The following is a 15,639-nucleotide window of genomic DNA, read 5'->3' as shown; positions in this document are numbered from 1 at the left end:
GTTGAAAAGAGGGTTAGGGTTGGAATTAGGGTTAGGCTTGTGGTTAGTGTTATGGTTAGTGTTGGGGTTAGGGGTGTGTTGGGGTTAGGGTTAGGGTTGGGATTAGGGTTAAGGATGTGTTGGGGTTAGGGTTGTGGTTAGGGGTGTGTTGGGGTTAGGGTTGGAGTTAGAATTGAGGGGTTTCCACTGTTTAGCCACATCAGGGGGTCTCCAAACGCGACATGGTGCAACCTTTGATTCCAGCCAATTTTGCGTTCAAAAAGTCAAATGGTGCTCACTCCCTTCCAAGCCCCAAACAGTGGTTTACCCCCACATATGGGGTATCAGCGTACTCAGGAAAAATTGCACAACAACTTTTGGGGTCTAATTTCTCCTGTTACCCTTGGGAAAATAGAAAATTGGGGGCTAGAAAATTATTTTTGTGGAAAAAAAATTTTTTTTCATTTTCATGTCTCTGCATTATAAACTTCTGTGAAGCACTTGGGGGTTGAAAGTGCTCACCAGACATCTAGATAAGTTCCTTGGAAGGTCTAGTTTCCAAAATGGGGTCACTTTTGGGGGGTTTCCACTGTTTAGGCACATCAGGGGCTCTGCAAACGTAATGACGACTGCAGACTATTCCATCAAAGTCTGCATTTCAAAACGTCACTACTTCCATTCCGAGCCCTGACGTGTGCCCAAACAATGGTTCCCCCACACATATGGGGTATCAGCGTACTCAGAACAAACTGGACAACAACTTTTGGGGTCCAATTTATCCTGTTACCCTTGTGAAAAAAAAATTGCGGGCTAAAACATTTTTTTTTTTTAGGAAAAAAATGATTTTTTATTTTCACGGCTCTGCGTTATAAACTTCTGTGAAGCACTTGGGGGTTCAAGGTGCTCACCATACATCTAGATAAGTTCCCTGGGGGGTCTAGTTTCCAAAATGGGGTCACTTGTGGGAGGTTTCTACTGTATAGGCACACAGGGGCTCAGCAAATATAACATGACGCCCGCAGACCATTCCATCAAAGTCAGCATTTCAAAATGTCATTACTTCCCTGCTGAGACCCAACGTGTGCCCAAACAGTGGTTTCCCCCCACATATGGGGTACCAGCGTACTCAGGACAAACTGGACAACAACTTTTGGGGTCCAATTTCTCCTGTGACCCTTGGGAAAATAAAAAATTGCGAGCTAAAAATTCATTTTTTGAGGAAAAAAAAAGATTTTTTATTTTCATGGCTCTGCGTTACAATCTTCTGTGAAGCACTTCGGGGTTCAAGGTGCTCACCACACATCTAGGCAAGTTCCTTATGGGGTCTAGTTTCCAAAATGGGGTCACTTGTGGGGGGTTTCCACAGTTTAGGAACATCAAGGGCTCTGCAAATGTAACATGATGCCCGCAGACCATTCCATCAAAGTCAGCATACCAAAACGTCACTACTTCCCTTCCGAGCCCTGACGTGTGCCCATACAGTGGTCATCCCCCACATATGGGGTATCAGCGTACTCAGGACAAACTAGACAACAACTTTTGGGGTCCAATTTCTCCTGTTACCCTTGTGAAAAAAAAAATTGCGGGCTAAAAATCATTTTTTTTTGAGGGAAAAAAATGATTTTTTATTTTCACTGCTCTGCGTTACAATCTTCTGTGAAGCACTTGGGGGTTCAAGGTGCTCACCACACATCTAGATAAGTTCCTTGGTGGGTCTTGTTTCCAAAATGGGGTCCCTTGTGGGGGGTTTCTACTGTTTAGGCACACAGGGGCTCAGCAAATGTAACATGATGCCCGCAGACTATTCCATCAAAGTCAGCATTTCAAAACGTCACTACTTCCCTTCCGAGCCCCGACGTGTGCCCAAACAGTGGTCTCCCCCCACATATGGGGTACCAGCGTACTCAGGACAAATTGGAAAACAACTTTTGGGGTCCAATTTATCCTGGTACCCTTGTGAAAATAAAAAATTGCAGACTAAAAAATTTTTTTTTTAGGAAAAAAAAAAAAGTTTTATTTTCACTGCTCTGCATTATAAACTTCTGTGAATCACCTGGGGGTTCAAAGTGCTCACTATGCATCTAGATAAGTTCCTTAGGGGGTCTAGTTTCCAAAATGGGGTCATTTGTGGGGGAGCTCCAAAGTTTAGGCACACAGGGGATCTCCAAACACGACATGGTGTCCGCTAACGATTGGAGCCAATTTTCATTTCAAAAAGTCAAATGGCGCTCATTCCCTTCTGCGCCCTGCCGTGCACCCAAACAGTGCCCCCCCCCACATATGGGGTACCAGCGTACTCAGGACAATCTGGACAACAACTTTTGTGGTCCAATTTCTCCTGTTACCCTTGTGAAAATAAAAAATAGCGTGCTAAAAAATCATTTTTGAGGAAAAAAAAAATGATTTTTTATTTTCACTGCTCTATGTTATAAACTTTTGTGAGGCACTTGGGGGTTCAAAGTGCTCACTACACATCTAGATAAGTTCCTTAAGGGGTCTAGTTACCAAAATGGTGTCACTTGTGGGGGAGCTCCAATGTTTAGGCACACAGGGGCTCTCCAAACGCGACATGGTGTCCGATAACGATTGGAGCTAATTTTCCATTCAAAAAGTCAAATGGCGCTCCTTCCCTTCCGGGCCCTGCCCTGCACCCAAACAGTGGTTTATGACCACATATGAGGTATTGGTGTGCTCAGGAGAAATTGCCCAACAAATTTTAGGATCCATTTTATCCCGTTGCCCATGTGAAAATGAAAAAACTGAGACTAAAAGATAATTTTTGTGAAAAAAAAAGTACTTTTTTTTTTTTTTACAGATCAATTTGAGAAGTACCTGGCGGTTCAAAGTGATCACTATGCATCTAGATAAGTTCCTTGGGGGGTCTAGTTTCCAAAATGGGGTCACTTGTGGGGGAGCTCCAGTGTTTAGGCACACAGCGACTCTCCAAACGCGACATGGCAACCGCTAAATATTCCAGCATATTTTCCATTCAAAAAGTCAAATGGTGCTCCTTCCCTTCTGAGCCCTGCCGTACGCCCAAACAGTGGTTTATGACCACATATGAGGTATCGGTGTACTCAGGGGAAATTGCCCAACAAATTTTAGTATCCATTTTATCCTGTTGCCCATGTGAAAATGAAAAAATTGATGCTGAAAGGAAATTTGTGTTGGAAAAATTAAAATGTCCATTTTTTCCTTCCACATTGCCTTAGCTGTTGTGAAACACCTGAAGGGTTAATAATCTTCTTGAATGTGGTTTTGAGTAGCTTGAGGGGTGCAGTTTTTAGAATGGTGTCACTTTTGGGTATTTTCTGCCATATAGACCCCTCAAAGTGACTTCAAATGTGAGGTGGTCCATAAAAAAAATGGTTTTGTAAATTTTGTTGTAAAAATGAGAAATCGCTGGTCAACTTTTAACCCTTATAACTTCCTAACAAAAAAATTTTTGCTTCCAAAATTGTGCTGATGTAAAGTAGACATGTGGGAAATGTTATTTAGTAACTATTTTGTGTCACATAACTCTCTAGTTTAACAGAATAAAAATTCAAAATTTGAAAATTGCGAAATTTTCAAAGTTTTCGCCAAATTTCTGATTTTTTCACAGATAATCGCAAAAATTATCGACCTAAATTTACCACTAACATGAAGCCCAATATGTCATGAAAAAACAATCTCAGAATCGCTAGGATGCGTTCCAGAGTTATTACCTCATAAAGGGACACTGGTCAGAATTGCAAAAAATGGCCAGGTCATTAAGGTCAAAATAGGCTGGGTCATGAAGGGGTTAAAGTTAGCTTCTACAAGGTATCAACTGTGAATGACTCCACTTTTATTTCTAATTGTACATAAAATTGTGTTAGTTTTCACACTGAAGTCATCAAGGCCATGCATGCTAAAGTTTCAAAAATGATTCTGCATGCTTTAAAAACTATACAGTTTTCACCTACATTGTGTGGACTGGATTTGGAAAAAATAATGTACTGCATGTCAACTGAGTATGTTTCAAGTAGAACAAAAACGGCTAACGGTTAAAGATCATAACATGTCCTTTGTAAATATATATTTTTAAATGCCAACTAGTTTTGTCATTATCTTTATTTGAAAATGCCTAAGGGTATGTTTCCCACAGTCAGTAAACGCTGTGGGTTGGATGCTTCGTACCTCCGCAGCGTCCAGATGTTACAGCATAATAGATGGGATTTCAAGAAATCCTACACCCACTGTGCGTGCACGGACGCCTTCGGCTCACTTGCGGAGACGGACATGCGGTGCGTCTTTCCTGACCGCAGCATGTCTATTTATGTAGCGGAGATGCTCCGTTTACGCTGCGTATCAGGGTTGTGGAGTCTGTAAGCTAAACTCCGACATATATTGCTTATATTTAAGTGAAAAATTTATTGTAGTACAATGTGAGCATCAGACATTTAATCATTTTTATGATACAATAATCAAGATATTTAGATAGAACATAATATATATTTATTGGAATACAACTTTAGAACACAAAAAACTAATAAATTGTTAATATGTAATATATATATATATATATATATATATATATAATGTATTACATAGTGTAACACTATATAATAAATTATGTAAGTGGCAAAAAACAGTTTTCAACAAAAACATACTAAATAACCGTGTGGAGTCAGCTTTAGCTGAGTCGACTTTTCTTTAGCGTGGACCCTCTGGGTCGTGGCGCCCACCCACCGAGGGCGAGCTGACTTTGTGAGGAACCACCCCCTATACAGGGAGTGTCAGGGGCAAGACCAAGGGGGTGAGCCACCACAACTGCTGGAACCAGACGGCCGGCTCAAGGAAGACACAATGTGAGTGTTTGACGACCAGGGACGGGCAGGAAACAAGACAAGACGTAAGTTATAGGTATCTTCATTAAGGAAAACTTCAGGGTAACATCAGGTACAGGACGTGAAAATACAGGGAAAACACAGCAAGATGCGTGCGGGGGCACGGCAAGGTCCATGGCATGATACGTGCTAGATGGCATGCCTGGGTAAAACAGGCAAAGGCACGATGACGTCGGACTCCAGACAGCAGGCAACGATCAACAGGGTCATCAGGTTCTGGAGCTCTGATGGCGATCGGCAGGATCCGGACATCCGGCAGGCAAACCAAGGTTCAAGGCAAAGTTCAAGACAGGGTGCGTGCTAGGGACATGCCAGGGTCCAAGGCAAGGTGCAAGGCAGGGTTCAACACACTAGGCAAGGTGTGTGTATAGGAGACACGCCAGGGTTCAAGGTCCTCGGCGCGCTAAGGAAGCCGCCAGGATTCAAGATTCAAGGTCCTGCGTGATGAACAACAAGGCAAGGAAGAGCTTAAGCAAGACATAGCGAAACAGGCTAAGGCAGAGAAGTACTACAAGGCAAGGACAAACATGGCAAGAGACAACACAGGACATGGCACGAGACGAGAGACAGAGTACAAGCACAGAGCGTGTGCAGAGACGCACGACAGGGCAGAGTGCAGGGGCACAGAATACAGGGAGCGACCGAGCAGACCAAGCAGCCATGCAGGGAAGACACACGATACTCAGGCCCCGACCATAGGAAGGGGCGGTCTGATATAGCACCTGGACTTCCGGGTCAGGCCCAGGGAAGGACTTCCAGTTCAGATCCTCCTGGGTCATAGAGAGCGTTGCTAGATCAGACTGGCTGGACCATAGAGAAGGTCACATGCTCAGGGGTTCCAGAAATACAGAGGATTGCAGAGTCAGACAGTGATGGAACATAGGAAAGGTCACATGATCAGGGGTTCCAGGAATACAGAGGATTGCTGAATCAGAGCAGAGACGGATGGTTACCTAGAAACTAGCAACAGCGTGCAGCCATGAGGTAAGGCATGCGTGCACACTGCTCCAGGCGTCTTGCGGCATAAAAGTCATGAGGTGCGCCTGTACACACAGGCGAGGCCCGCGGGGCGCCCGCAGGGACCTGGACCTGGGGACAATGAGGCATGACAATGGGGATCATGCAGCGCAAGCAGCATGACGGGCATGACAATAACATTTGTGCAGTCTATGAATTTGTTCTAAGAAATAGAATTGCCTCCATCAGATCCTCCCTTCATAGATGACCTCAAATCTGACCTAATAATTTTAAGGCCAGAGAACAACCTCTCTACACTAACTTGGGTTGGAGGCAAAGCCGTAACCACATGGACAACATCTCTAACAATTTCCGGGTATAAAGGAATTGCCTCATGCATAGTCAGTTTTGATGATCGTTTTAATTTTTCTATTTCTATGAGAGCAAGTCAAACATTTTGCTGAAATATGGTCAATCTGCTTGCTATAGGAGTGAAATCTTTTTCCTTGCGGCAATGCTTTGCATGCTCCATGTCATCCAAATTCTTGTCAAAGTCAAACTCCTCATCTGATGAGGATGAAGATATGACAGCAGTAGCACTGTCAGGACCCAAGTCCTCTTGCGCCTGGCAGTCTTCCTGTAGGCCACTCATCCTAACTGCTACCTCAGTCAGAGCTTCTTTTCCTTTAGTAAGCTGTTGATCATCAAGCAGTATACGATGACTTGGGTCCACATAAACAGCTGCCAGAAAAATTTTATTTTCCAATAGCTGTGTCTCTCTCCGTTTCATTGAAGCAGAAATGCCATCTGCGATTAAGCCTCCTCTTCGGGACAGGCAAAATTGCAAGTTCTTCCACTCCCTTATGAAAATGCCAGGAGATAAATCCTCAGCTTGTAATTTTTAGTCACTGTAAATGGGTGATTAAGCAATTCCTTCAATTTAGCCACCTGTGTCCATTGACCTTCATTTTGGGTTACCTGAGGGTTTGTCATATCTATAAGAAACTGTTTTAGTTCAAGCAATCGCTCAATCATTAAACAAGTGCTGCCCCACCGAGTGGCTTGATCGACAATTGCCCCTTTCCCAGCACGTTTCTTCAAGATTGAATCAATTTTAGGGGTTCTGGCGGCAATAACCAATTTCCTCACTTTTCCAATCAGATTTCCAGCATGTCCCTCTTGTAGACTATAGGCCCCGTCACACACAGCGATATCGCCAGCGAGATCGCTGATTTTGTGACGCCACAGCGATCTCGCAGCGAAATCGCTGTGTGTGACATGGATCAGCGACCGGCCCCCCTAACAGCTTTCGCTGATCGTGCTCGAACGTCCTGGGCCTTTATTTTGATCGTTGGTCTCCCGCTGGCCACGCGCATCACTGCGTGTGGCAGCGAGAGACCAGCGATCAGCGACGCTGGTTTCCAAGTTAAACAGCGGGCAACTAAGAGCCGCCCGGCTCTTAGATACCCGCTGTTTACATTGGAAACCAGCTTGCTCGCTGGTCCTGATCGCTGGAGGGGCTGTCTATGCGACAGCTCACCAGTGATCAGCTAATGATGTCCCAGCGATCCCTTCCACGTCAGATCGTTGGTGGGATCGCTGGGACATTGATACGTGTAACGGGGCCTTATCTCTTATTGCCAGCTGCAGCGTGTGCACAACACAGCGCATGTGATGAATATGAAGCACCTTCAACAAGATATTTGAAGCACCTTCAACAAGATCATCTACTTCTAAAGTATAATTTTGCTGTTCTTCTGTGGTAATATCTGTTTGTTCCTCAGTTACATGAACAGCACTGTGGCCTTGCATCTCAAACATACTGAATCCTAAATTTTCTTCTAGCTGTTGTTCATTACTCTCATTCATCAGTTTAATTGTACTTATGTTAGAAGCATTGTCCGTTACAATAGCAAGAACCTGTTCTTGTGTGAATGTAGCCTTAGATCAGGAATAGAACAGCCATTTATAGGACATTTCATAACTTTCCAAAATTCCTATGAAAAAATATTCTGCACATTCTGCATTGAACTACTGTACCCAATTTATTATATATTTTAGGAGTCGGTCCATTTTATACCGACTCCACCAAAATGAGCACCGAGTCAGACTCCACGACTCCGACTCCACAGCCCTGGTGTAAATTACCCATTCACCATCATTAGATGCAGTAAAACTGCATTATCTTCTTAGTCACAGGTGGTTAGCACTGCAGCCTTGCAGCACTGGGGTCCTAGGTTCAAATCCCACCAAGGACAACAGCTGCAAGGAGTTTGTTCTTCCCATGTTTGCGTGGGTTTCCTCCGGGTTCTCAGGTTTCGTCCCACATTCCAAAGACACACTGATAGTGAATTTAGATTGTGAGCCCCATTGGGGACAGTGCCAATAAATGTCTGTAAAGCGCTGTGGAATTAATGACGCTATATAAATGAGTATAATAAACTATATGCTTACCACAGGGTGTCCCACTGCCAGTATCCTTAGTAGTCAGCTGTAAATTGGGAGGGAACCTGTCATTGAGTGTTCAGTTATCTTGATCACCACCACTGAACAAATGAAGCATTACACCCATTGGAGCAGCCAGTGGCTGCCAAGGCAAATAGGATCATGGTGTGCATTAAAAGATCTGGATACACATGATGAGAGCATTATACTGCCTCTGTACAAATCCCTGGTTACACTGCCCATGGAGTACTGTGTACAGTTTTGGCCACCAGTGCTCAGGAAGGATATAATGGAACTAGAGCGAGTACAAAGGAGGGCAATAAAATTAATAAAGGGGATGGGGGAACTACAATACCCAGGGAGATTAGCAAAATTAGGATTATTTAGTCTAGAAAAAAAAAAAAAAAAAAAAGACGACTGAGGGGCGTTCTAATAACCATGTATAAGTATATAAGGGGACAATACAATTATCTCTCCGAGGATCTGTTTCTACCAAGGAAGGTACGGTCACAAGGGGGCATTCTCTGCGTCTGGAGGAGAGAAGGTTTTTCAACCAACATAGAAGAGGATTCTTTACTGTTAGGGCAGTGAGAATCTGAAATTTCTTGCCTGAAGAGGTGGTGATGGCGAACTCAGACAAGGGGTTCTAAGGCCTGGATGTCTTCCTGGAACGCAACAATATTGTATGTTACAGTTATTAGGTTCCTCAGATGGACATAGATCTGGGGATTTATTCTGACGGAATATAGACTAAACTGGACGGACAAATGTTTTTTCGGGAATGTAGCTTACTATGCATGTGTATTTATACAATGTTGTACCACGGTTTCAGCCGGTAGTTCACATACACCGGAGTTCTCGAGATGAGCTGAGCTGATCGCAAGAACTGCAGTGCACGTGACCGCCGGGGATATCTCCGGTCACTAGGCAAGTTCTCACGATCATCTGACTGCGAGAACTGTAGTGCACGTGACCGCCTGGGACCGAGCTATCTCCGGTGATCATCTTCAAGCTCCCTTATGCCTGGATGTCAGGCTGAGTGGTAGCATAATGCCACCGTTCAGCCAAAGGCATCCAGATGTAGCAAAGCTGGACTCGTCGTGGGACAGGATGTATATCTTCTCGGCGGACAGGTAAGGATATTGTTGCTTTTTTATTTTAACTCTCTTCCAGGAGACAAGGGCGTTGGTGGAATAGGCGATGCAGTAAGTATGGTTCAAATAAGATCTATTAAAGGAGTCTGCGCCATTTCAATTAAAAGACTTTTCTCTGGGTGTGTCTTTATTTACCATGTAACTATAGGATTAGTAATGGACCCGTTTAAGCGGTAAAATGCGAAACGGCCGTTGTCCAATCCTGTACTCCCCGCATTCCTCTCAAGCCCTCTTTCCAGACGCAAATGCCTACACCCTAGAGGTGAAATAAAGGATTTTTTGAGGCTTTCTGCAACATGGTGAGTGTTGCAATTTTTTTTTTCCAAGTATTTGAAAGGATATGTTTATTTCATTGCTGAGCACATTAATATCGTTGCATGTGCTGAAAGAATTCAGTTAAATAGAGGATCATTAGTTAAAAGGCACAAGACTGCTGTTTGGCTCTGGTGCAGTTCACTTTTTTTTCTTCCATTGAGACATTAGTAATGGATAGGCGTCTTATTACAGACACTTCTCCATTACCAAGCTGTGGGCTTGATGTCACCTGACAATACAACAGTGACATACCCCACAAATATGAACCCAAGTTGCCACCGCTACAGGGCAAGTGGGAAGAGCCGGGTAAACTGCCACAATTGGTGCATCTTTGGATGCGACAATTGTGGGGTGGCTGCGGGCTGCTATTTTTAGTCTGGTGAGGGCCAAAATCCATGGGCCTCACCATCCTGAGAATACCTTGGCTTGTTAACGAAAATAGGGGGACCCTATATATTCTGTTTGTGGTTAATAAACAAATAAAAAAAATAGGGGGACCCCATGCTATTTTTTTTTTTCCAGGGGATCCCACTATTTTTGCTAACCATCCAAGGTAAGCAGACTGCTGTGCCCTGGTATTATCAGGCTGGTAAGGTTCATGGATATTGGTTCCTTTCTAGCCTGAAATACCAGCCCCAGTAGTCTGCTTTACTCTGGCTGGTTAACAAATATAGGGGGACCCCACGCCATTTTTTTTAAATTATTAAAAAGGAAGGGACCTCTCTGTGCTTTCCTCCACTTCCTGTCTCATGTACTTCTGGCGTGTCACAAGATTCACCATTATTTAAATTACTACACATGCATAGTAAGCTGCGTTCCCACACTTAATACACATGTGACTAGGAAGATAATGCGGTTTTACCACATCTATTGAAAGTCTATGGGTAATTTACGAAGTGGAGACTGAGCGTCTCCGCTACTTAAATTGACCTGCTGTGGTCTGGTAAGACGCGCCGCATGTCCGTCTCAGCGGGCATCTCTGGACGCATAGCAGGCATGGTATTTCTTGAAATCCCATCCACTATGCTGTAACAGCTGGATGCTGCAGGTTGAACATTGCAGATGTACGCAGCTTCCAAACCGCAGCGTTTACTGACCATGGAACATACCCCGATATATCTGCAAACAGGAAATCACTTTTCTTTCCGTCCCAGAAGCCAATTTTCACTTGGCTTTATTTCAAGTGACAAAAAAACAAAACGCATAAAAAACACAAAAAAAATGCAGGTGACCTGTCAGTGACCTCAGATGCAGATTTCACCTGCGTCAAATCCTGAGCGAATACTGAGCCATTCCTGATCGTGTGCACATACCCTTAGGCTGGGTTCACACGTAGCGGAACTCTCGCGGAAATTACCGCGAGTGTTCCGGAATTCCATTCCGCGGGAAAATCGCATTTTAAATTCCCGCGATTTTCCCGCGGAAAAACTAGCATTTTGCAAACGTAATTAGCTTGCAGAATTGCTAGCGTTTTCCAAGCGATCTGTAGCATCGCTTGGAGAACTGATTGACAGGTTGGTCACACTCGTCAAACATAGTGTTTGACTAATGTCACCAACTTTTTACTATTAAGGCCACCTATGCGGCATCAATAGTAAAAGATAGAATGTAAATAATAATAAAGAAAAATAATGTTATTCTCACCTTCCAAAGTCCCGCCTCTCTCCACGCTCCCAGTCCCAGTAATCCTTTGCGATAATTACCGCAATGACATCCGTTCTCGCGGGATCGCGTCGTCTCGCGGTCATTCGCGATGACGTCGCGCGAATGACCGCAAGACTTTGCGATCCCGCGAGAACGGACGTCATCGCTCGCAAAGGCTTACTGGGACCAGGAGCGTGGAGAGAGGCGGGAAGGCTGTGCGGGACGTCAGAAGGTAAGAATAACAATATTTTTTATTTTAAATTCTATTTTTTACAGGGATATGGTACCCAAAGCCCGGAGGACAGTCTCCTCTCCTCCGGACCGTGGGTACCATCGGCAAATGTTCTGCTTACTTTTCGCATGGTGTGCACAGCCACATGCGGAAAGTAAGCAGAACAATGCATTCCTATGGGTGTGGGATCGCCGCGATTCCGCGAAATTAATGAGCATGCTGCGTTTTTTACCGCAAAGCAATTCCGCTGTGGTAAAAATCACAGCATTAGCACAGCATTGCGGAATCCCATAGAAATGCATGGGATGCTTATTTTTCGCGGCAAAATTGCGCGGTTAAAACCGCCGCGGAAACGCGAAAAAAACGCCACGTTTGAACTCAGCCTTACTGTTCTCCCTATACAGCTAAATACTATACTGTTTTATTACTTTACTTCCTGTGATGTTCCATTCACATACCACCATTCTCAAATGGGATATCATCAGAGAGATGGCTCTGTAGTCACTTTCCTGAAGCTTCTATCACCTGCCTTGAAATAGGATGCCAGTAGCTGGCATTGGTCATAGAAGAAGGTGAAGTGACGGCAGTGTCACCCCATGATGACAATTCGTTTCAGGGCAGTGACAATCAGTGGGGCAGCATTGCTTTCCTTTTTCTCCATTTCATTTACTGTGGATTGTTTTGGGACATCGGGGTATGGGGGGGGGGGGGGGGGGGGTTGGTGAGAGAAAGAAGCTGTAGTAAGTAAGCATTGCGCTGCCCTCAGCTGAAGTCCTATTTCAAGGGGGTGATAGAAGCTGTAGGGAAGTGACTGCAGAGCCATCCTACTGATGACATCCCATTTGAGAATCCCAGTAAATGCTGTCACTCATATGGAACGTCACAGGAAGTAATGTAATAAAACAGAGACTAGCTATATAAGGCATTTCCAAATAAAGAAAATCACAAAAGTGGTTAGGGTTTAAAAATAGATATTTACAAAGGACATGTTATGTATTGGACAACCCATTTAAAATTTCATGAAATAAAAATATAAAAAAAAAAATATATGGTAGTTCGCTCACCTGTGTGTGTGTAGCACCCAGTACGAGTCAGAGCAACCACAGCAAAAAAGTAGTGTGATCCAGCGATGTAGGCTATGAGCCTTATTGAAGATATAGCTTTTATTGAGCCATATGAAACAGAAAACAAATTTAGGCTGTGTGCCCACGTAGCGTTTTTAAGTGTTTCCGCGGAGTTTTTAAACGCGCGATTCTGCCGTGGAAACGCTTAAAAAAAGCATTCCATGCATTTTTAATAGAAAACGCACATGTTGTGCCAATGGTGCGTTTTTTACCGCTGCGGAATCGCTTAGCGGTAAAAAACGCAGCATGTTCATTAACTTTGCGGAATCGCCCGCGATTCCGCATACCATCAATTAGATGGCCAAAAAAGCTTAGGAAAACGCATGCAAAAACGCTTCACAAACTCTTGTCAAAAACCGCATGTGTTTTCCCGGGAGAAGGGTGTGCGATTCTGCTCCGATTTATTCTACATCAGAATCGCTACGTGGGCACATAGTCTTAGTCCACGTGAGCACATATTGGTACAGATATGTTAGGTACTGTTCTTAGGACCTACGCGTTTCGACTTTTCTTATTCATGGTCTGAATGGCTTTAAATGGCTCAATAAAAGCTATATTTATTCAATAAGGCCTGTTTCACACTTCCGTTTTTGACCATCAGTCAAAATCCGCCGTTTTTGCAAATAAACGGATCCGTTTTTTTCCCCATTGATTTGCATTACCGGAGGATCTTGACGGATGGCCATCTGTTGGATCCGGGTTTTTTTTGCGGATCCGTCAATTTTTTTGCGTCCGCCGAGATGCCTGGACGGACCATGTAACGTTTTTTGTGCTGCAGGATCCGCTTTTTTCTAGTGCGCATGCCCAGAGGAATGAAGTCAGGCGGAAATTTAACCCTGAAATCATTTCTGGCGGCCAGAGAAAAAAAAAAATTCTCTCTCTCCCCCCCCCCCCAGGCAGCGGTTCCTTTAAAATTCTTCATTCGGTGGATCCGTCAAAAAAACGGATCCGGTGGCATCCGTTCACATCAGTTAGGAACGGATCCGCTTTCCGCCTTTTTGGCGGATTTTAACTGACACAAAAAACTGAAGTGTGAAACAGGCCTAAGACTCAGCCTACATCTCTGGATCACACTACTTTTTTGCTGTCCTTGAAATAAAAAGCTTTTTCACAGATTGTTGTGGAATCTGTAAATCTTGCTTCATTCCTAACACCAGCTGGACCAACATCCGACCACTGTGTATCGTCTGCCATACAGCCCATGTAAGCTATTCAAGCAATTTTTATTCCATATTTTACAATCACTTTGTAAGTGTTTTATAAAACCAAATAAAGTTATTAATAAAAAAATTTGCATCTGATAACTTTACATGAAGAATCCTAATGTAATAGAAAGAATACGTTACTAAGGAATAAAAAAAAAAAAAAAAAAAAAAAATCTTATTGCTTGATGTTAAGTCTATGCCGTCATTACCTGGTAAATCGGACCTTGCAGATAATGCACTCATATGGTTTCTCTCCAGTGTGAGTGCGTATGTGCCGAGGCAGCTTTCCCGCTCCCTGAATAACTTTCTCACAAATTGGACATTTTTGAAAGGCTTTAGCCCTCATTTTCTTCTCCACTTTTTGACTCCAACTTGGATAGTCACCGGTCCCTTCTTCACCATCCTCTTCCTCCTCCTCGTCATGAGGACCACTACGGAAGTATTTCAAGTAAAAGTCCATAATTCCCTCTTCACTCTCATCATCTGGTCCTACACCTTCCCTCTGAGATGTACTCATCATGTGCTGCAACAGGGCACCTGCTGTTAGGCTGTCCATTTCATCTAAACATGGCCCCCCAACCAGACCACTAAGAAGTGGTAAGCCTTCTGAATCTGGAGGTTCAGGTTCCTCATCACGATTATTATCCTCAATCATTAGCCTGTAATGTCCATTCTGGGAAGGGACATATATTTGGTCCTCATCCTTTTCATGCCATTCATCCAAAAGCTGCCCTTCTGATCCATTCTTCTGCAATGATTGGTGATATCCCTCCTCCAATTTAGATGATGGCTTTGTTTCTTGTCCAAATGGACAAGTGCTGCTCCAAGGACTTCCATCCTGCGCCTTGCTCTGAAAATATTCCAAATATTCTTGTGCTTGTGCTAAGTTTTGTGGATCAACTGAATGTGCAGATTCTTTCTGTTCTAAAAAAGGGCCATTTAAGAGGTCAGCACACACATTCCGAACTGTGCCAATGTCCAGCAATCGTGAGGCATCCAGAATCTCACCCACATTCCCTGCACTCAATGTTAAGGTAGCAGTATAAGCAAAGTCAAGAAGAGCAGAGAGGGATTCAGCAGTTACAAAGTCCAACTGATACACTGTTAGTCTTTCAGCCACTGGACCTGAGGTAAATAGCTGATGAAAGTAGAGGCTGCAGGCTGCAAGTACTGAGCGATGTGCAGGGAAATCTCTGCCTTGACAAAGAAGAAGCACATCACATAATTCCCCTCGTTGACGCTGCCCATTGAGAGCACACAAAACATCACTACCATGGTCTGGGAAGGGAATTCCAATTGGGCCATCAACAGCAGAAGATGCCATACTGTTTCCACCCTGTAATTAATGAAAAGGGAAAATGTACTTTATTAAAAATAAGAAGAAAAAAAAACCCCATCTTTAACTAATCGGTAAAACAGTTTATAGAGCATAAGAATTAAAAAAAAAATTAAAAAATCACCAGTTTGATCACCTCCTGCTCTAGTGCTCCCCCAGCAGGTCTCTGTTTACTTTCCTGCAGCTGACCATGTGATACCCGCATGACTGCTGTAGCCAGTGAGTGATCGCAGTGGCACATGAGCACATTATCAGCTGCAGATAAGAAAACAGTGACAGTGAAATAGCATCAGATTAATCCTCTGCTTCAGCACCAAACTGATAAGTAATGTTTGTTACTTTACATTAAAATATTCATTGCCATTATGAAAATACAT

The 15,639-nt window shown here is 43.7% G+C and overlaps 1 protein-coding gene across 3 annotated transcripts in view; it reads right to left on the bottom strand.

The window, feature by feature from the left end:
* ZBTB7A (zinc finger and BTB domain containing 7A) overlaps positions 1-15,639 on the bottom strand; it is a 77,269-nt gene that overhangs the window by 47,324 nt on the left and 14,306 nt on the right. For all 3 annotated transcript variants that reach the window (XM_073563044.1, XM_073563043.1, XM_073563045.1), the window contains exon 2: positions 14,136-15,262. In XM_073563044.1, the coding sequence (XP_073419145.1) occupies positions 14,136-15,250 (1,115 nt within the window). In that variant the 5' untranslated portion in view covers positions 15,251-15,262. The remainder of the gene's footprint in view (positions 1-14,135; positions 15,263-15,639) is intronic.

Source organism: Dendrobates tinctorius, unplaced genomic scaffold, assembly GCF_039654945.1.
Source record: "Dendrobates tinctorius isolate UK_male_01 unplaced genomic scaffold, ASM3965494v1 ptg000377l, whole genome shotgun sequence".
Lineage (NCBI taxonomy): Eukaryota > Metazoa > Chordata > Amphibia > Anura > Dendrobatidae > Dendrobates > Dendrobates tinctorius.
This window is presented reverse-complemented; position numbering and strand designations above follow the sequence as displayed.